We start from the raw sequence: 23,263 nt of genomic DNA, 5'->3' as shown, positions 1-23,263 counted from the left end.
CCTGGCGTGAGTTCATTCCTATTGAGACTGATCTGGCCTCATATGTCCTGGTCTTAGTTAAGATTACCTGTGGGAGTTAGACTTATCAGTTCGGAGAAAAACACAAGTTTAAAAAGGGAAGGAGGTTCCAAGTCGGAGGTCCTTGGACCTACACCTGGAATCCCTTAAGTGTTAGTTCTTTGTGAGGCATCATGACAGGTTTGTAGCTGCACTGAAGATTAACTTCAGAAACTTTGCAGATCTTGATATAGCTTAACGTCCAAGATGTCCACTCCTTCCCAAGTCAGGTTGACCTGTGGAGCTGGGACCAAATCATAAAAATTCCTGCAGGATGTTTTAACAATCAGAACCCCCCCCCTCCTTGGAGAGAGACGAGAGAGACGAAGTAAGAAAATCCAACTAATGCTTAATTTAGTCAGGAGATTAAACAAAAGTTCCAAACTTTATTTGCTGGGTGAATCTGATACATATAACAAAACCAAAATTGTGACACAAGGGAAAAAAAAAGCTATTTTCTACAAACCAAGACCGAGCAGGACTTGATAACTGAAACAGCACAACAGATTCATAAAGGCCATTAAGGTTAAGCAGTACAGAGTGAGACCTACATTTGCTGGAGACTCAGAGAGAGAGAGAGAGAGAGAGAGAGAGAGAGAGAGAGAGAGAGAGAGAGAGAGAGAGAGAGAAAGTCTGTCTTCAATAAGTCTGGATTAAATAAGGCTGAGCGGCACTAGTGAATCGTCTTGAGGCTCAACTGGGAGATGGTGATAGTTTAAGGGGGCCGTCCCTACGATGCCGGATTGCAGCAAAACCGCTAAAGTATTTCAGCAAATCACTCTTTCATCTCCAAGAAGCCAGGGATTAGCCGCCATGAAACCGACCATGTCTGAGGCCGGGTACCAAAGTGGATAGGTTTGAGTCCTCTGCTGTCTGCGGTACTGTGCGGACAGCGAAGCTGCACAACTAAAGGATATGACGTCAATGTGATGAACACGCGCCGATTCCCGATCCACATTCCAATGGTTTCTCTCCTGTGTGGATTCTCATGTGTTGATTTAAGTACGATTTTAGACTGAATCTTTTTCCACATTCACCACAGATGAATGGTTTCTCCCCTGTGTGGATACTCGTGTGTTTGTTTAAGCTTGACTTTTGACTAAATTTTTGTCCACATTCGCCACAGCTAAATGGTTTCTCCCCTGTGTGGATTCTCATGTGTAGGTTTAAGCTTGACTTTTGACTAAATCTTTGTCCACATTCGCCACAGCTGAACGGTTTCTCCCCTGTGTGGATTCTCATGTGCTGGATTAAGTTTGACTTTTTACTACATATTTGTCCACATTCGCCACATCTGAATGGTTTCTCCCCTGTGTGGATTCTCATGTGTTGGGTTAAACTTGACTTTTTTGTAAATCTATGTCCACATTCATTACAGCTGAATGGTTTCTCCCCTGTGTGGATTCTCATGTGTTTGGTTAAGCTTGACCTTTGTCTAAATATTTGTCCACATTCATCACAGCTGAATTGTCTGTCTCCTGTGTGGATTCTCATGTGTTTAGTTACGTTTGACTTTTGATTAAATCTTCGTCCACATTCATCACACCTAAATGGTTTCTCCCCTGTGTGGATTCTCATGTGTTCAGTTACGTTTGACTTTTGACTAAATCTTAGTCCACATTCATCACACCTAAATGGTTTCTCCCCTGTGTGGATTCTCATGTGTATGTTTAAGCTCGACTTATGACTAAATCTTTGTCCACAATCATCACAGCTGAATGGTTTCTCCCCTGTGTGGATTCTCATATGTATGTTTAAGTTTGATTTTAGACAAAATCTTTTTCCACATTCATCACAGCTGAATTGTCTGTCTCCTGTATGGATTCTTGTGTGTTGGTTTAAGTGTGTCTTAAGACTAAATCTTCGTCCACATTCACCACAACTAAATGGTTTCTCCCCTGTGTGGATGCTCATGTGCAGGTTTAAGCTTGTCTTATGACTAAATCTTCGTCCACATTCGCCACAGCTGAATGGTTTCTCCCCTGTGTGGATTCTCATGTGTAGGTTTAAGTTCGACTTATGACTAAATCTTCGTCCACATTCATTGCAACTGAATGGTTTGTCTCCTGTGTGGATTCTCATGTGTTTAGTTACGTTTGACTTTAGACTAAATCGTTTTCCACATTCACCACAGATGAATGGTTTCTCCCCAGTGTGGATGATCATGTGTAGGTTTAAGCTCATCTTATGACTAAATCTTTGTCCGCATTTGCCACACCTAAATGGTTTCTCTCCTGTGTGGATTCTCATGTGTTCGTTTAAGTTGGTCTTTCGACTAAATCTATGTCCACATTCATCACAGCTGAATGGTTTGTCTCCTGTGTGGATTCTAATGTGTTGGTTTAAGATTGTCTTATTACTAAATCTATGTCCACATTCATCACAGCTGAATGGTTTCTCTCCTGTGTGGATTCTCTTGTGTTTGGTTAAACTTGTCTTTTGACTAAATCTTTGTCCACATTCATCACAGCTGAATGGTTTCTCTCCTGTGTGGATTCTCATGTGTTTCATAAGATGATTCTTATGACTAAAGATTTTACTACAAACATCACATCTAACTGTTTTTTCTCCTGTGCGGTCTGCTTTCTGGATATTTACATTTTGTGTCACTTTAAAACATTTCTTACTGTTTAAACATCTCAAAGACCTTTTTGTTAAGTGTTTCTGAAGAGATTGTTGGGAGTGAAACTCTTCACCACATTCAGACCAGCTGAGGGATTTTTCAGCAGTGTCACACTCCACATCACTGCTTACACCCGACCCATGTGCTCTGTTGTCATTGCAGCCTTCATCACTGTCTTCCATTTCAGGTCCAGAGAGTGACGAAGGTTTTATTTCAGAAGAGCCTGAAGCCTTTCTGTCACTGTTTTGTTGTAAATAGCTGTTTGGGTCTGGATTACTCGTCAGTTTTAGTCCTCCACAGTCCTCTCCATCAGTTTCTGATTTAATTTGTTCAGCTGGGTTTGTTGGAGAGTCTACCTCTGTGCTGACTTCAGTTTTGGTTTGATGAAGGTGGGCTGAATATGACCAAGGCTGAGCTTCTTTTTCATCATCTTCACTCTTCAGAGGAGACATCATTGGTAAACTGGTGACACTCTCCACCAGCTCATCATCAACTGTTCTCCATCCTGATTGGGCCATTGTTCCTCTGGTTCCTCTTTTATGCAGAGTAGCTCTGGGTCCTGCTTGTCCAGACTCCATTTACAGGGAATCCTCTTGTTAATCACCAACAGCTGCTGCTCATCTGTAGGGAACAATGAAATGAAAATGAAAGATAATGTTGGATTTCATAACTACACAACACAAAATTCTCAATTCCCTCAGAGCTTCTTCACAGTCCCACCTATATGTCTGCATACACAATACTTCAGTCAACAAGAGCAGTGTTGTATAAAATATTCAGTAATATTCAGAGTAGACCTTGTAAAAAGAAAAGCTAATTACAACCTTAACTTTATCTGGTGATGAACAAACACATCGCAGCGTTGCAGCAAACAAGTGGTCAGGGGTCCTACAAGAAACCTTTAACTTATGTACTGATAACAATGTAAGCAGCGGAACTGATACAGATAGAAAACGTCCCGAACAAGATTGACAAACATGGGTTTTGAGACATACATATGAACTGTAGGATATGTTACTAGATGTTATAAATACTGAAATATTATTTAATTACATGATTACATAATTACCTTGTGATAACAAATTACCTAGCCAAGAATAATATACTTTTCTGGTGATATAAATCACCTCTGTCCAACAGCAGTAATATACGTGTCATCGGTCACTGCTCCAAATGATCATTCGCTGGCTCGTCCGGGGATCCCAAGGCGTTCCCAGGCCAACCGAGAGATGTAGTCCGTCCAGCGTGTCCTGGGTCTTCCCCGGGGCCTCCTCCTGGTTGGACGTGCCTGGAACACCTCACCAGAGAGGCGTCTAGGAGGCATCCTGACCAGATCCCTGAGCTACCTCATCTGGTTTCTCTGGATGTGGAAAAGCAGCGACTCTACTCTCACCAAGGTCATCACCCTCTCTCTAAGGGAGAGCCTGGTGACTCTCATGGCGAAACTCATTTCAGCCACTTGATTTTGCGATCTTCTTCTTTCTGTCACTAACCACAGCTCGTGACCATAAGTGAGGGTAGGAGCGTAGAATCGAGAGCTTTGTCTTGTGGCTCAGCTCTTTCTTCACCACAATAGACCGATGCAGAGTCCGCATCCCTGCAGACGCGGCACCGATCCGCCTATCGAGCCCCCGTCCAACCTTCCCTCACTTGGGAACAAGACCCCAAGATACGTGAACTCCTCCACTTGGGGTAGAACCTCATTCCCGACCTGGAGAAAGCACTCTACATTTTACGGCTGAGGACCATGGTCCCAGATTTGGAGGTGCTGTTTCTCATCACAGCTGCTTCACACTCATCTGTGAATCGCTCCAGCGAGAGCTGAAGATCACGCCCCAATGAAGCCAACAGAACCATATCATCTGCAAAGAGCAGAGACCCAATCCTGAGGCCTCCGAACTGGATCCCCTCAACACCTCGGCTGCGCCTAGAAATTCTGTCCATAAAAGTTATGAACAGAAGGACGGCAGAGGACTCAAAGACCCTGAAGAGGGTGTAGAGCTGGTCCACAGTTCCATGACTGGGACGAAAACCACACTGCTCCTCCCTAATCTAAGGTTCGACTATCCGACGGACCCTCCTCTCCAGCATCCCTGAATAGACCTTACCGGGGAGGCTGAGGAGTGTGATCCCCTTGTAGTTCCTCGCTGCAGAGGCGTGTCAGCCAAGACAGCCCTACAGCAGAGCCAGAACCAACTACCCCAGACTCTGCTTCTTCATCGGAAGACGTGTTGGTGGGATTGAGAAGGTCTTCGAAGTACTTCCTCCACCGCCTCACAACGTCCCGAGTCGAGGTCAGCAGCGCCCCATCCCCACTGTACACAGTGTTGACGGAGCACTGCTTTCCCCTCGAGCTGCCGGATGGTGGACCAGAATCTCCTCCAAGCCGTCTGGAAGTCAATCTCCATGGCCCCTCCAAACTCCACCCATGCCTGGGTTTTTGCCTTAGTGACCGCCGAAGCTGCGCTCCGCTTATCCCGCCGATACTCATCAGCTTCCTCTGGAGTCCCACAGGCCAAAAAGGCCCGATAGGACTCTTCCTTCAGCCTGACGACATCCCTTACTACCGGGTTTTATATATATATATATATATATATATATATATATATATAGCTAGATAGCTAGATAGATAGATAGATAATGGCTGTAAAAGAATCTATATCTAATTGAATTTAATCGAAATCAAATCGGAATAGTTTGAATCGATTCAGGAAATAATTAGTGACGATACCCAGCCCTAGTGCTCCCACCGTCTTGTTCCCTTTAACAGGCAGACAGCTGGGTTTTGGATGAGCTCTAGACGGCAGAGGAGAGACTGGTCAATCCCCAAATAAAGGGAGTTGCAGTAGTCCAGTCCAGAAAAGATAAAAGGGTGAATGACCCTTTCTAGGGCATAACGAGGAAGATAAGGCTTGATTTTGCTAGTAAGTCTCAAATGATAAAAAATTAAACTGAACTACTGCACTGACCTGCCTGTCAAATGTATGATTAAAATCAAAGACAACCCCAAGATTTTTAATAAAACGGCAGGTAAATGAATCCAGAGAGCCAACAGCACTGTTGCATCTTGCCAGCAGATCAGTTTTCCCAACAATAATGACCTCTGTTTTATTTTCATTTATGCAGAGGAAATTCATCCATGTTTTAACATCCCGCAAGCAATTTTGTAGATTTTCTATGCATTGATCGCCAGCAGACTACATTATGTTTTTTGAAAATGGGCCCCAGAAGAAGTAAATAAAGTGAAAATAAAATAGGGCCTAGGATGGAGCCTTGAGGTACCCCGTAATTAGGTGAGTCCTCTGAGGAAGACTACTGCCCAAAATGTACAGAGAAACTTCTATTTCTCAAATAGGACTCAAACCATTAGAGTACTGTGCTGTTAACCCTAACAGACTGTTTCAAATGTAGTATGTCATGATCCACCGTATTGAAAGCAGCAGTGACACTGAGGAGAATTAAAACAGCAGAGGCTCCAGAATCAACAGTTAAAAGCAAATCATTGTAAATCCTGAGAAAGGCTGTTTCAGTGCTGTGACATGACTTAAAAACAGACTGAATCTTCTCATGGAGGTCATGTAGTTCTAGATGGTCTTTTAACTGAAGATAAACAACTTTCTATAAAACCTTAGAAAGAAAAAGCAGCTTAGAAATTGGTCTAAAGTTTGAGAGAATGTTAGGATCCAAGTTGGTCTTTGTAACCTCTTAAACCCTAGGGTTTTTGGAGGTGTGGTTCTCCTGAACAGACCTGCCCAAATTAAAAAAAATTGTGAATGTTTATATGTCTGAGCAAATTGTGATGAATCAAAGGAAAAAATAAAATCATCCTTGCCTAATTATTTTTTAAATTAACACAGTGGAAAACAGGACAGAAATGATTCTATGCATAATGATGTCTCATATGTATTCAGTAAAATCTTGACTACTACTGTACCAAGTTAGATGAGAAAAGTACAAAGATAAATGTTTTTATGACGGACTTAGTGTGGATCGTACCAGGCGGACTCTGTATTTGGCCACTTTCATACCCAAACTGTGCCAAAGTGCCAAAGATTTAAATTTAAGGTGAACCCATGCTCTTTCTATAAGGTTGCAATAGAATCCTTAAAGCATTTTTTTGCTGCACTCTGTCAAACAGTTTCTGGGTTGACATAAGAGGTGTCTGTCACTAAAGATATAAAATATTCCATCCTTTAGGCTTTTGACATAATGCCTACTTCATAGTTAACCTAAATCCAAATTTCTCTGATGTTACCAACATTTTTTATTTTATTGGGAATATAGAGAAATAAATAACTGGATTGGCTTATCAGGTGCATTCTATACATTTATATAGTGTACTATATATAGTGTACTACTATTAGCAGTTTTAATACAGAGAAAAAATACAATCTGCTGCATGATTGTTTAAATTGATTTACTGTTTTTAATGTTTGATTATGGCAATTTATATTTTAAATGTATTGCACTTTCATTCTTGTATTCTATTGTAATGCGTCTGAGTGTCATGGCAAACGCTTTATTTTATAAATACAATGTCCCTGCCCAGGACCACTGTAATGAGTGGTCCCTGCCACTAGTCAATGGTCCGGACCACTGTCGTGAGTGGTCCCTGCCACTGGGTGGCAACTAAATCAGTGGTCCTTGCTGTGGTCCTTAGACTCATCACCACAGGGCTACTCAATAGATTTTGATTCAGTCGATAATTTTAATGCCCCAACCACCACCCATGGATTATTCAGCTTTTTAAAAAATAATTACCATGTTTAATATTTCATTTTAGATGGTTCAAACCCAGTTGCATTCCTTATCTGCTAGGCTGCACTTATGTTTTCTGGAACTAATTGACTGTAATTTAGGCCTATTATTTATTATGATTTTATTTTGTTTTAGTCATAGCAGTTTAGTCACCTGTTGTTTTTAAATGGATAAAACTGAGTATGTTCTTTCTGCCATTTGTGGGTGATTAAATGTGTTTCCTTGACTTCGGGTCTTACAGGCAGTTCCGGAATAGTACACAAAATACACAAAAAAGCACAATAAAATGAAGTAGATAAGTAGAAAAATAGAATAGATACAATAGTAAAAATGACAGTTTAATAATAACAGCATAAGATTGTAGCAGCAATTGTATATGCTAATAATAATAATAATAATAATAATAGCAAAAGTAATAACAATAACAGTAATTATTATAAAACTAATAATAAAAATATATACACATATAAATTTTTTCCTATATATTTAGCATGTTCAACGTATGCAAAGATACAAAACTGCAATGCGATGGGTGTGTGGAAAAGGTGACAGAATTAGACCAGGTGTGTAGCAGTAGCTCTGACAGAGGTAGAGGAGTTGCAACATCTGACTGCAGAAGGTAGGGAGGAAGACTGGGCTTCATCACTGAGAAAAGTTTAGAATCTGCTGTTTTTCTGATGTCCTCCGACTGCAATTTTGGTAAACTTTGTTTCAGAAAAGAATATTGCAAACCATTGTGTAAGACAATAAGCAGGGGTACAGGTATGGTTTGCAAACCTTGATGAATTCAATTTTAGGAAAATAAAAAAAAAATTTTATGGAAAAATGTTAATATTTCCATGTATGTCCAGAAAGTCCATTACAAAGACAATGCCTTTTTCATATCACTTCTGTTTAAATATTGGCTTCCTATTAATGGTTATCACTCTATTATTCCATGAAGTGGAAGCATGGGGAGAAAAGTTGCGTGAAAATTTGGATTAAAAAAAAAAAAAAAAAAAAAAAATTTGGTCGCAGTCTGGAGCCCTGGAATTTTATTAACAATGTGCCCGACTAAGCCTACTTAAGTCTCTATGAAGCACATATGCACACCTGTGGCTACAGGTGAGCTAACTGCTAAATAACAAGGTGCTAATAGCCTACAGACAGCTTTAGTAGGAAGTCATTCTATTAATTTGACAACTGGATTGAAATAATAGAAAAAAATACGGCAGCTGCCGATCAGGAAGACCTCCAGCAAATACTCTACTCCACTCAGGTAAGGAGACTGGAGCAGGTAGTGAAAGGGCTGCAGACTCCTCCATGCAAGGAAAAAGGTCTGTCCAATGATCTGTTACTATTTGTTTTTCCAATGCAGACATAAGAGCTTTTACCATTTTCATGTTTCTGACTGAAATGCAGCATCTGTCAATATAAACAACTTTACGGCAGCCTCTCCTCAGTCATCACACACACACCCAGGAGAAAAGCCCTCATGTCAACAAAATATAAATCATTTCTCTTTGTTTCCCACCTCCAAGTCACAAGCCCACCAGTAGCCATTTTGTTCAGAAAACTCCTAAAATAAACACTCATCACACCCACAAAATCACATCATCTGAAACTTCCACAATCTTTATAGAATAAGCAGCTCAACCTGACACCCAACCCGAAAGCTAAAACAGACAATTATTTTGTAGTCATCCTGCAGTAATGTTCCTGTTAATGTTTAATGTTCAAATGTTCTGTGAGTCGACTGAAGGTGAATGTGTGTGAGGTTAAGGCAGGTCTGAGGGACGACAAAGTTAAGGGGGAGGGAAGAGACAGGAAATGGAAGAATAACAAAGCCCTGCCGGTCTTGTGTCGAGCTGTGTTCCTTTTGTTGAGATGTGTTTCCACCAGCTTAAAAAGTTACCAAAAAAAAAAAAAAAAAAGAAAAATTATATATATATATATATATATATATATATATATATTACAAAAAAGTCTGGCATTTAAAACAGATCTGCAGAATTTGTGAGAACTCCGAAGCCACTTGTGGAAAATCCCACTGACCATCTGGATCAGCTCTATTTATATAGGGAGGCAGACAAAGACATTCCAGAGTTCACATCTGGATCTAATCATGAAACTTACACATATGATGTTCATGGAGTTTACAGAGTTCATGTGATACTTACAGAAACAGACCAGTAATTTGATCAGTACAGCTAAACGTGATTATACTGCCTTTATAATGCTTATGATCAAACAACACATATTTTTAATTAAAAAATAAAATTATTGTGGATTAAATGAATATGTGTACAGTTAGAGAGAATTCTTTGTTTTACAGGTTTTATCTACGTTACATTATGTTATAGTTAATGACAAAAGTTTATTCATAAATTTTAAATATGAGAAAGTCCTCAATTGTATGCCTTTTAAAAGTAGAAAACCCTTAAAACACTGTAGGAAAAAAATCATTTTGCCTTCACGCTCTTTGTAGTGATTATGTGGTACAAGCACAGTACGTCCAGAACACAGTTTTTAGCAAGAGCACGCTTCTAGCCACATGTGGAGGGCAGAAGTCCCCTTTTCTCAAGGATTTTGTCTTTTTCATAGGCAGGTTTCTAGAGGCCTTTCACCAAAATCATAATTATTATTAGTGAATACAATAAATTACCTTTCACCAACCATCCCATCATATGTTACTGTATGACCCTTCACTAAATTCTGCAATGACATGCAAAGCTGAAGAGCCATGGAAATGCTGCAGGACCTGATGTAACACACTCTGGTGCAGTGGGTGGCAGTATGCACCAATTTACGAACACACACAAACGACCAAGAGATGCACACAGCAAAGGGGAGTCCAGAGAAAACAAATGAAGACATGGATTGTTTCCTCACACTTGCCATTGAGACTTTTAAGGTAATATCTCCCCCCTGTTCTGTAGCTGGAATTTGCTTTAATGCTGTGGATGGATCAGGAGTATCTTCACCTCTGCAGTCTGCACTGAGAGTTTACCAGAGTATCCAGGCTGCTTCATTGTTAGTAGGAGCTTTAATAAATCACACTGAAAACAGTTAACTATGGGGCTTCTCTGTATAGATTTTTATTCAGATTTATCGTCACTCTTCCCTGCCATGACCCTCCCCATTCTTTTCCTCCAATTTGCATCTGGCTTGTAATAGTGATGCACGTGTTAAAGTAGAATCTATCTGCATGGCTGTGTATAATAATACCCTGTGTTACATACATGAAGTTCATTGCAGCTGTGTCATTACCAGATTTCTGCTTTACACGCTGTCTTTTAAAATCAGGTTTGATGTTTCTCTTTTTTAACTTTGAAGCAGTGGTTTACAAACTTTTTGAACCACGACCCCCAAGATAAACATTGGTCTTAAAGACCCCCCACCCTACGCAACGACGTAGTAATTGTGTGATGTTTTAAATCTTGCAGCATCCTCTAAATGTAAGGCTGGAAAACAGTCAAATTCTTCATAAATAAGGAAGATAAAGTGGTTTTTGTTGGTTCACCGCTGTAACAAAGCACCTACATGCCCAAAATCAGCTTATTTCGCGGATTTAATGTCTAAATTTGATTTTTAATATGGCATATGCACTAACTTTGTTGTTTATATTATTGTGTTTAAAAAAAGATGAATGTGCAAATTTAAAAGATTTATCTCTTTGTTAAAGGTTTCATTTCGAGAGCCCTTAAAAATAATAATGATAAAAGAAAATAAATAAAAAAAGAAATCCCAAATTTACTTAATAAAATAAGGCTACCCCCTGCTCCGTGAAATAATTTCGCCACCCTCAGTTTGAAAACCACTGCTTTACAGCAACTTACCGATTAGACCAAACTTATCACAGCAAGCTTTGTAAATTCTCACCTTCCTTCCCGACGAGGATCCCTCGGTAAAAACTCTTTGTCCAAATCCTTCTTCCAGTCCGTCGTTTCTCTCCAGCGAGCTGGTTTCACAGAGGACACAAACAAACAATCGTCAGCATCCAAGACACGTCGGAGCAACCAGCTGTAGTTTAAAGTAAAACTAACAATGTTGCAGAAAATACCGTAAAAGGAAGTAAAGCGGATCCTCCAGATCTTTACTCAGCAAGCTCGCTCGTGATCTGCTCGTGCACGTTTGCTCGACCCCGCCTCGATCTTAAACCGGAAGTGCATTGGGCGTTTTTACCAAGATTGTGACATTCTTGAAACTTCTCGTATTATTGCATTTGTTCTTAGTTTAGAACAAATCGTTACCACACTCAGGAGTTTTCTTATCGAACATTTGAGTGCCGACATGTTAGAACAAAGTCAGCTTTTGTGTTGTTTTCTGCTGTTCTTTTTAATAAAAGTATAATAAACTTACAGTAATGATTCTGTCAGATTTTGTAAATAACTGATGAATTTATTGAGCATTTAGTTGTGTAGTGTCTAATTATTAGTATAATCACATTTAGATATAAGAACAAATTTAGGCATAAGGATATGGAGGACTAAAAACTGCCAAAATAAAAAATAAATACAGTAATATAAAAATGGCTCAATAAACAAATTGATGTGCCAATAAATTATACAACAAAATGTAAAAAATGATTTTTCTTTTAACAAAACATATAAAACATGACACAATTTTATATTTCTTTTGTTATTTTCAGCTGTTTTAAATTAACTTTATGTTAATATTCCTATTTAATGCTGATGAGTGATGTAGAGCTTAAACAGATGGGATAAAACTGAGAAGATGATGCTCCAAGCCGACCAGGGAACAGCTCAGAGATGCAGCTAGGAAAGAGTCGCTGCATTCGGTCAGTTGGCCCCATCCTGACCCCTGGTACATGACTATGAGCGCTCTATTGATTAATCAAATAAAATAACCACAACGTACTTGAATTTATTTTTCCTGCATATTTGTCCTTACAAGTGACTTGTATGATGATAGGATTAAATGAAGACTGGAATATTCTCTACAATCCGAGAGCAGCAGGTTTTGCTCCAGGAGCAGCAGCTTTTAGTTTAGAACTTTAGTTGTAACCTTCAACGGACGTTCACAGAACATTTAAAAACAGTTTTCATCTCAATGATCTTCTCTGAGCATCACAGCCAGCTTCACCAGAACCTCCATCCTGATAGTTGTGCAGGTCTGCAGCTGGAACAGCCTCTCAGTTACTGATCCCCACTAAATAGTAAATAGTCATCAGTCATTGTGTGATTTTTTGGAGAGCAACATGCTGAAGATCCTGTACAGTCTGCTGTTGAATGTCAGCCATTTCTACTAACTTGAAACCTTCATTTCCCACTCAAAGCCTCACCCGGCAGAGCCAGGCAGTCATGCAGAAAGCTCTCCCTGCACTAACAACCTGTAACCTGATCAGTCTTGATTGACCAATGGGTAAGGATCTACCCCAAAACACACCTTGAAAGGCCGTCCCCTCATTTACATAATCAGGCAGGAATGCATAAAGAAGTGTAAAAAAGAGACATGGAATTATAAAAGAAAAAAAAAGAAAAGAAATAGAAATGTAAAAAGAAAACAGAGAAATGTAAAAAGGAGACAGAAATTAATATGCTTGGAAAAAAAAGGGGGGAAGAAAATGCAAGATTGGAAATAATGAGGACGTAAATGTGACTGAACAAAAAAAGTCTAAATAAATAAATAAATAAAATGTTTGATGAAAATAAAATACAGGTATAAATAACTTTGGGGATAAGAAATGTAAATGGAAAATAATAGAAATAAATACAGACATAAAAAGGAGGAAATAAAAATAAATTGAACTGAAAATGACATGGAAAAGTAAATAAATAGGAATATTAACATAAAGTTAATTTAAAACGGTTAAAAAAATGACAAAAGAAATTAATTTATGTTTTATAGGCTCTTGATGGAAAAACAATTTTTTACATTTTGTTGTATAATTTATTGGTACATCAATTTGTTTGAGTTATATTTATATTTCTGTATTTTTTTATTTTGGCAGTTTTGGTCCTCCACATGATGTTTCTGTGAGTATCACATGAATCTAGCAAACACAATGACTTTCAGAGTAGAAAGTATCACTTGAACTCAGCGTTAAATAAGGCTGAGCTGTATTTGTCATCTTAAAGGTCCCATATTATACACTTTATTCCCAATCTGAGACCATTCATTAATATCTAAATGAAATATTTCCGCCATGGTATGGACAAATCGACCCTCAGTTTGAGTGCAGCGGCTTCTCTTCACCTCCCTCTTTTTAGCAGCTTCAGAAATGTGCCGTTTATGGTGGGCGGAACCATGGTGGAGCAGCTCAGCTGTTGGCTCCGCCCATCGCTATCAGACTAATAAGGCCGAAACGATAAAATAACTGCCAGCTCTTACCTCTCCAGCTGTGTCACGGACAGTTGGTATTGAACCTGGCTTCAGCTTCAAACGGTTGGCGAAGCCTGCTTTCCATGCCCCCATGTTGTGGAAACAGTCCTCTTTGAAATGCTGGCCACAGACATGCAAAACCTTTGGAAGTTTTCCGGGTACATTTCCTCCAAAAATAAAATTAATCCACTCAGTCCTCGTGGGTTCAGTGGATGGAAGTAAAAAAACATTTTCGTGTTCATTTATGCAGCCACAAACAGAACAGTGCTTCTGTCGCTTAGCCATGTCCGCTAACGAGGGTTGCCGAAGAGGGAAAAACACTGGGCGCTAGGTGATTTTTAGAGGGCGGGCTTTGAGAGCCGGTAGACGGGTCCATCGCTCTGTGGGGAGTGGTTATTGTCCCTTATGACGTCATAACGTACACGCTTTCAAACAAGCTCATTTCAGCGCTTACTTCCCTAGAGGTGGAGCAGGGGGGAGAGAGAGCGCCTGAAAGAGTTTCACACTTACGGGTCTCCTACACATGCGGGGGGACCAGTATGACTGTTCCAAAACCATTAAAAAGTGAATTTTGCATAATATGGGACCTTTAAGGCTCAGTTAGAAGACGGTTATAGTTTTAGTCTGACTTTTTCGGGTGATTCTGTTTCTTGAGCAACTTTCATGTAACACCTCCTGAGTTTTTCTGAGTGGCACATTTCTATATGTTACAAATAAAGATATATACTAGGGCTGGGCAAGTTATAGTTGTTAACACATTAATTGATTAACAGCATTAATTTTTTTTATCGCAGATCAACTGATGGAAAAATCTTATTGATGATATTGGGACCATCTGTGAGAGACACAGCTAGTCATTAAAGATTGTGATCAGGACTGTTTTTTTCAGGACTGTTATCTTTAGTGTCCCTGGGAGTAAAAACAGTTGTAAAACACATCAAAGGACTTTATTGCCCTCTTCTGTGGTCGGTCAACATGGAACTCACTCCAGGGGTCCAGCACCAGAGGCCAAGAGGGACCATTGTTTCCAGGGGGATGGGCTATATGAGGATGTGTCCCGAGCTGAGAAATGAGTTCTAACATTGTCGGCTGGCTTGTGTTAACTTGTCTTCTGGTTGTGTTTGAACTCCTGTGACCACAGTAAACAGCTGTGTCTTTTCATCAATCTGTCTGTCGTTGTGAGGAAAATTTTCCTAACAACTTGGTCCTTCGAGCCAGATCTCCCAACACCCCTCCAACGGAAGGAAAGCACCTGCACCGTGCACGGGGGAGGTCAGGAACCTCTTTACTGAAAAGACCCCCGGTCTGAATTGGCTGCTTAAAAGGGGCCAGGACGCACCGACCTTTGGAGAGTGACGGGAGTCAACTAGCTGGAACCATGACCTCAGATACAGTGAGAAGCTGAATTTTAATCTCTAGAGCAGTGTTTCTTAATCCTGGTCCTCGGGGACCACTGCCCTGCATGTGTTAGGGGTAACCATCTTTAACACACCTGACTCAAATGAATGGCTCGTTAGCAGGCTTGCAAAGAACTTAACAAGCAGATCAATTAATTTGAATCAGATGTGCTGGAGTTGGACAGAACTAAAACATGGCAGTGGTCCCCGAGGACCAGGATTGAGAAACACTGCTCTAGAGGAAAAGAACTCTTGAAAGAATTCCCGGAGGAATTCTTAACTAAATCCGCATAGGAGTGATAGTCTGAGATTATTTTGATAAGGCCCTTGTCACCATGGGACAAGGTAGTTCTTGGAGATGTTTGAAGGAATTCTGCAAGTGTGAGGTGTGCAAGAAAGTGTGAGAGAAAGTTGAGTTTGATGGGAAACAGAATGTGGATGGATGCCAGAAATGTGGTGAGAATGTGAAGAAAGGAAGGAAATGTGGTTTGACTGAAGCAGAATACTGGTTGATGGTTGTTGAAGGTAGAGAAGAGGGCAGGGAGAGAAAGGAATTGGAGGAAATGAGAAGAGATGCCTCACTTGAAAGAATGAGAACGACAAGAAATTGTACACTGAGTGACTCGACTAATATCAATAAATGCGTACAGAAAGATGATGAAACAGTGACAGACTACATGGACAGACTGAGAAGACTATTTGACATTAATATTAAATTCATAAGACCGAATCCTCCTTATTCATGTGCTTCTGAGCAGCAGCTAAAAAAATGCATTCTTGAATGGAGCACTGCCACAAATCAGCTCCTATATACCTACATGGTGCCTTTCCAAACGGGAGGCCTGGATGATTTAATGGAGTGTGCTAAACATGCAGAAAATATTTATAAGTCAATGAAAAATGGACAAAAGACTACTGGGACTTACTATGAAGGAGACCGGGGGGACTGTAAACTGCAAGAAGACTTGTAGCTGGAAGCTTCATCAGGAGAAACTGTATGTGATGCAGAGAAATAAGTCAAAACAGAACAGGGGTAGAGGACGTGGGCTGAGCAAAGGCAAATGTAAAGACAGTGATGTGTGTTATGCCTGTGGGACACTAGGACATTGGGCAAGAGACTGCAGACTAAGAAAAGGACTGGACTAAGCAATAACGTGACTACATTCTGCTGAAATGGACTCACAAACAAAAGAAAACCCAAAATCAAAGACTGTGAAGAGTTATTGTTGAAGGATTAGTCCATCTTGTTGTCTTATGAGCAAAGATTGGGTATTACTGATGGTAGACATCTGAGATGTGCATTTCAAATGGGTGTATGCAGATGTGCAGACCAAAATGTGCTGAAAAGGGACTGATAAACCACAATAACATTATTCTTTGGACCTAATTTGAAATGGTTCTAGATGTGTAGTGACAGAATTGTTCCGTCCCAGCTTACAGATAAACCTGACCATCTGCGCTGCACAATTTTTTAACACTGGGACCAGATGAAGATTATGCAAACCAGTTTGTGGTTCTGGTCCAGTACAATTTATGGTATAAGAATCTTTATTGGGCTACTTACGGACAGTGTGTAGTTTACTGCACTGTTCCACGTAAGGAAGTAAATAAAATGTAATTAACTTTGTTGTATGTGCCCTTTTAAAAACAAAAACAAAACAAGGCATGAGATGGGTAAATAGTGGTCAGTTTGCTGATTGCTGTAGACAAATGGTAAAACCAGCAGGGTGCATTTTATGACCAAAGTGCCGGCTTACTGCAAACCATTACACTGGTTTACAAGGCCACCGCCTTTCTCTGTTTTTAGTCACAGAGGGGGGTCTACAACAGAAGGTACTTCTCATTGAAGAACAAATGAGCTTTAGAATGTATTCCTGATGTATTATAACTACAGATGAAGGGAAATTTACACAGAACAACATATACTTACTTTCTTTCACCTCCATTCCACACCACAGAAAATATATCTGTAAATGTTATCACTGCAATCAAATTTACATCCAACTCAGAAAATCCAGCTTTAACTAAACTTGTGTTTATAAAAGTTTAATGTGGGAATTTTCTCACCTTTAGTTTTTTCCATCTCATGATCATCACTGTAGTTATTAAGAGAGCTGCTGAAGCAACAGCTGCACTGATCAGTGATGCCAGATGTGCCCCTGATGTTCGCGGCAGGGTTGTGGGCAATGGAGTGACTAGTGGTGAGGTTGGTTTTGATAAACTATTCTTTTCTAAAAATTAAAGACATATTTACTGCAGCAATTTATGATTTAAAAACACTGATATTATTTTTAACGTCTTAAAAAAAATCCATTATTAATAAATAAGTTAAACATGTTTATCTTTCTGTCCTCATCTGATTGATGCAGAACGTATTTGCAATATTTCACCCATCTTATTCTGTTTCCATGTGTCACAGAGCAAAGTGTCACCATATCAGTATCTTTACATTAACCATCTTCTCTGTCACCATCATTACTGGAATATTTCTGTAAGAGTTTTACTGACTATAAAACAGTGTTTCTCAACCCTGGTCCTCAGGGACCACTGCCCTGTAGTTTTCTGTCATGTGCAAAAGATACTGCTCTGAGAGCCGATGCTTTATAGTAAATCAGAAGAGTCAGCTCCCAGTTTTTTCCTTCCACTGCTTTGCTCTCTCAGGACTCTGATGTGTGGTTCATAAACGAGTCGGCTCTAAGAGATGATCTTTGTAGGGAATGAGAAGAACTGTTTCCTGTTTAACCCAAGAACACTATCGCTCAAATTCATAATACAATCACTAATGCCGGGAAATTTTTACCCAATATAACATCAAAATATATCACAATATGACAATACATGACAAATTAATGATTTATTTTAAACTGTTACATGTCTAACAAAATGAAAAAAGTCCAATGAGGGGACCACAAAAAATGCTCAAAAATGAATGCAAAATTAGGAATTTGAGAACAAAAATAAATAATGAAAAAAAAAAAAAAATCATGAAGTATGAAACTTGTTTTTGGTCCACCCATTCCTGGGGCATTTAAACTTTCATGGTGAAGGCACAGTGTTCTTGGCACACAAACAACTGCAGGATAAAGGAACAAAATATGTCATATTTTGAATGGATAAAAATGACCAGCTGACTAAAATATTTTAATCATTATGTGAATTCCTTTGGAAATTACCACTTTTTGATAGTTTTTCATAACCACTGCTCTAAATAAAGATAGCATGCTAATTACAGGACCACTCTTACTTACCTATTCCTTACATGCAGTCAGTATGCAGGGTAGTAATGGCGTGAACACACTGGTCGACTGTAGACGTGGTACCTGTGTGTCTTCCTGCCTGAGCCTGAGGGACAGTCAGCACACCTCACTAAGGGACCAGTGCTTTTTGCAGCCACTGGTCCTGCCTCACTTTCAAGAGTGCCAGGGGAAGGGATGTCGAGCTCGGTACAGTTCAGGATTCTGAGTTGACGTGACAGATTTGAAGAGGGGAGCTTCTGCTCTACCGCCACGCTAAAAAGGAAAGTGTGTCAGGACAAAAAATGGAGAAATTATTAAATTTAAAGTGTCCTATGGTTCAGACTTTGTCTTTTATTTACTTTAAACAAGCTGCACTGCATGTTTTTGAGGTTTCGGCATACATATGATGGGTAAGGTGGTAGGGAAGCGCCATGACGGGCTGCCATCTTGAAACTACAGCTGCCGGTAAGGGACAAATAGCACCAACTACGCATTTTCCCTGCAAGCCAGCACACAGTGATTGAGATGCAGGAGGAGAAGATAAACGAGAGCAGCTTACTGCCCCAGCAAGTGGAAAAATCTATTAGATTGTTACTCACAAAAATGCAGGACAAAAAAAAGAGGACTTAAAAGGCAGTATGACCAGATGATACCAAAAAGAAGGATCAACATCGCGCCAGCTAGCCTTCCCCAGGTGGAAGGAGCTCAAGAAGGAGAAAGATTTTAAAAGGGATACTCAAGTTGCAGCTTTGTCTTCGACAAGTAAGTCAGCGGTGCTGTCTAAATGAGCCTAAAGATAACATATTTTCATTAGTTTTTTTTTAGAATGTATGAAATCACGAACCTCTGAGTGATGCTCCATGAACTATCAGATGTGTGTTGAGGCTTTTTGAGACAGAGCAGCTATTGATGCTGCAGTACGTGTTTGAAAAAGTGAGACACTAGAATGCACTATATGTTAGAATGAGATACACGATTCCAGTGTTAGATGGAAGTAATTCCTACGCAATGTCCCTTTAAAGATGTAAATACTCACTGTTAGTTACAGACAGTTGAACTATAGAGTCTGTAACTTGGCTTCCTGATGATTTAAACTGTCTGCAGGTGTATTGACCATCATCCTCCACTGTGACCTTCTTTATAACCAGGAAACATTTTTCTGTAACACTCAATCTATCTGATTTAGATCCAGCTTCTCTGTGTCTTCATACAGTGGCACTGATTTTTCTGATAAACTGTAGAGCCATGTAGTACTTTTACATTCATCATTAAATTCTCTGAAACCTTCACAGGTCAAAGTGACATCATCTCCAACCGTCGCAGTTGTGCGAAAACTGTTGAGTTTCAGCTGAAAATGAGAGAAAAAGAAAAACAAAGTTCAGCTGTTATGTTCAGACTTTATTCTTTATTTTAGTTTGAAGAATAAACTCATCATGTTAGAACAACCTGGTCTCACGATATAACATTTTAATAACACAGCAAGTCATGTTAAATAAATGTCACCTCAAAAACTGAGTAGTAACATCAATACAGATCATTTCTCTTTATAATTGTAATAATCATTGTTTCCTTGTCTGTAAATGGAAGCATCCATGTCAGAAGCAGAGGAAATTTAAAAGAATTAAATCCAAACATTTTTCTCTCCTCTTGTTTTCTGTGACTTGTTCTCTCGCTGTCGACTCAAAGTGTCTGAACCAGAACTTCTTATAATAAAATGTGGTTTCTACTTCCTGTGGTTGATGTCTCCTCCTCATTGTGACCTCAGAGGGTTTTTTTTTCTCTCTCAGTTTTAAAGAAATATTTCAGTATTTTATGGCCAAACTGACATAATCTCCAACAACTAAACGATGTTGTGTTTTCATGCACCTGCAGCTGGAAACAACACAGATATGATGGTTTAGTGGTCGACTAAAGTCATTTTTTTTCTAAAGGGCAAGTTTTGTTGGTGAGACTGTGGGTAGAAGGGTAGCATCTAAAAAAATATGTGGTTAATTCACTAGTGAGAATTTTACCTCCGTTGCTTCATCATCTCACCCCCACTCTTACCTTTCATAACTGAAATATGAGATTGGCTCATGTTTGACGTCAATATTCTAATAACAAAGAACTTTCTTTAATAAAATCTCTATATGTTTTAGCATTCAAACAGCTTATGTAGTCAAAAATAAAAATGTCTATAAACTCTGAGAGAGATAAGTGGCTTGTTCGACGTCACCACTGAGTTGTGGTTGGTGAGTTTATCTCACCGTTTCCTCGCTGAAGACATTTAATTGTTTTAAACATGGAGGAATAAGCATGAAGTTTTTAATGATTAGATTATGACACATGCACATGTTTTTTTATATTTCTCAGCAACAACTTATTTTTAACTTTATACATCAGTATATTTTATTACAGATTTCCAGCTGATCCCTCCTCAAAGTAACCGATAAAAACATCTTTATGTGTGGAAATTAGAATGTAAACTAACATTAAAGCATGAAGGAGTTCATGAAGTAGTTTTTTCTTTAACACACTGTTTTTGTAACGTGGATTGTGTTGCATTGGCATGGGTTTAAACTGTAGAAGTCAAATATAATATAAGCAAATATAATAAGCATAGTTTATTTTTCATAAATCAGTAATACTTGCAGACTGCTTTTCAACAGTCAGCCATGTTAAACAGTCATGCTACTAAGAAATGGGAGCATATTACCCCAATTCTGGCTTCACTTCACTGGCTTCGCTTAGTTTTGGGATTCATTATAAAATCTTTTTAATTGGTTTTAAATGTCTTCATGGCCGCGCCCCACAGTATCTGCTCCAACCATATGCAGCATCTGTTTACTCAGGTCGGCAGATCAATTAATGTTAGTTGTTTCTAAGACCAAGAGGAAGCTCAGAGAGAACTGTGTTTTCATTCGATGCAGGCAGGCAGATTCACCTTATATCTATCTTAAAACACATTATTTCTCAGTGGCTTTTAACTCGGCCTGAGATGCTTGCTTTCATTGTTACCACCTAGTGTTTTTTTTATTATGGAGTTATTACGAGTTATAGCCGTGTGTTTTACCTTTGCTGTGTACATCACTTTGGTTGAAAGTGTTGTTTTTAAAGTGCTCTACAAATAAAATTGGTTTGGATGTTACTACAACAGCCCACAGTGGACTTAACAAAAACTGGATCAAACAAAGATGAAACTTTTCTTTCATTATTGATTACATGACAGATTAACAGATTAACAGATTAACAGGTTAACAGGTTAACATGGTTAACAGGTTTCTGTTCAACATCATGAACAGCTCAGCTCTACATGTGCAGCCTGGTCGGTGCCACCTGAGATCACATGTAACAGCTCACCTAAAGGTGAACCCATGTGGGCAATATTGGACGCTACACATTGTTAACATTTTTTTCCTTAAGGATGCATTATGTAACTTTTGATTTAAAACTCTGCGTTCTGGACTTGTCTGGCAGCACAGTAACATGTATTACGTGCATTTCTGGAGCCGTCCCTACCAAGCAGTGTCCCGAGACTGAGAAACAGCAAGTTTTTCTTTTTCTACCAGTTTTTCTTCTGGGACGCTGCGTGACATTGCAGCCAGTTTTACGCACCACGTCACACGCTAGCAAAGGGATTTAAACACACTGGTCATTTTAAACATGCACCGTTTGGAGAAAGAGAGAAAACAAAAGAAACAGAAAAACAGAGAAGAGTCGAGTGAAGATAAGATCTTTTACTGACTTTACAGTACAGACAGGGAACATGTCAAAGATTGTTTCAGTATAAAGTTACATGAATGTTTATATCCAGGTTACTATCGATGATGTTTAAATGCCTTTGTAAAAATTGTTTGTAACAATGTATATGAAATATAGGGAAAAAAAGCAAGTTTAACTTTGAGTATAAACTTATTTACAACATATTCAGATATTTAGAGGTAAATTGTTATTATAAATCAGAGCTGACAAACACACCAACAACAAAACCTGATCAATGTGAACACAGTGAGTTCTCTGGAAGAGAAAAGACACAACAAGACAAGAAAAATCTAATATTCAGCCAAGTTAAGATCCGGTTGCTGCACTTTGAAATGACTGCAGGTCATTTGTGTAGCTCACCACACCATCTTCATCATCATCCTCATCACTGCTAACCCATGAAAAAAAAAAAAAAAAAAGATCATCAGAACTGTGAATTCTGTTTCTGTTATCACTGTTTTATCCAGATGAAACATTTTCTATTTTAGTAGATTAAATGAGTTTGTTTTGGTGCCACCATCACCTCAGTAGACGCCATTTTTAAACTTCACCTGCAGTTTCTCTCTTCACCACCAGAGGGAGCAAATTCTTCTAACATAAATCTAGATATTTTCTGTCTGCATGAACAGACGATCCAGGAGGTTGTTTTGGTGAAGACAGCATCATTTATACTGACTGTAGATTCAAACAACTTCTCTTTATTTTGCATGTTATCTGATCAAGAATTAAAAATGTGTTTAAATATTTAATCATTTGGTTTAAAACTCACAATTTTGCCACAAAAATAACATGAAAAGACAAAAAGGAGAAAATTCTTGTTTTCTCAAAGTTTATTGTGTAAATGTTTTTACCTTTTGATCTCAACCACATGCTGACGGACACAACGATGATGGAGAGCGCTGCTACACCCACAGGAACATAGACCATCCTCCACCAACAACCTTTAAGAGAGGCAAAGATTTCAGCTCAGTCTGCTCTGTTCTCACTCATGTGGCTTCAGATAAGAAACGTAGATGAAACGTGGTGTTCATTCAGGCAGAGCGGTGAAGCTGTGTCTCTAAAGTGTTTGTCAAACATTTTACAGGTTGCTTTCTTCACAGAACCTGTCACTCATCACTTAGTCTGAT

At 39.1% G+C, this 23,263-nt stretch overlaps 1 protein-coding gene across 1 annotated transcript; it reads right to left on the bottom strand.

Moving 5' to 3' along the window:
• Positions 1–843: 843 nt before the first annotated feature.
• On the bottom strand, positions 844–11,472 carry LOC121633257 (zinc finger protein 239-like). The gene is made up of 3 exons (XM_041975122.1): positions 11,300–11,472; positions 2,605–3,301; positions 844–1,344 (listed from the first exon to the last, which is right to left on the bottom strand). The coding sequence occupies exons 2-3, from the start codon at positions 3,256–3,258 to the stop codon at positions 979–981; spliced, it is 1,020 nt and encodes a 339-aa protein (XP_041831056.1). The 5' UTR covers positions 3,259–3,301; positions 11,300–11,472; the 3' UTR covers positions 844–978.
• Positions 11,473–23,263: the final 11,791 nt, after the last annotated feature.

This window comes from Melanotaenia boesemani, chromosome 22 (genome assembly GCF_017639745.1).
Source record: "Melanotaenia boesemani isolate fMelBoe1 chromosome 22, fMelBoe1.pri, whole genome shotgun sequence".
In the NCBI taxonomy this organism is placed as follows: Eukaryota; Metazoa; Chordata; class Actinopteri; order Atheriniformes; family Melanotaeniidae; genus Melanotaenia; species Melanotaenia boesemani.
This window is presented reverse-complemented; position numbering and strand designations above follow the sequence as displayed.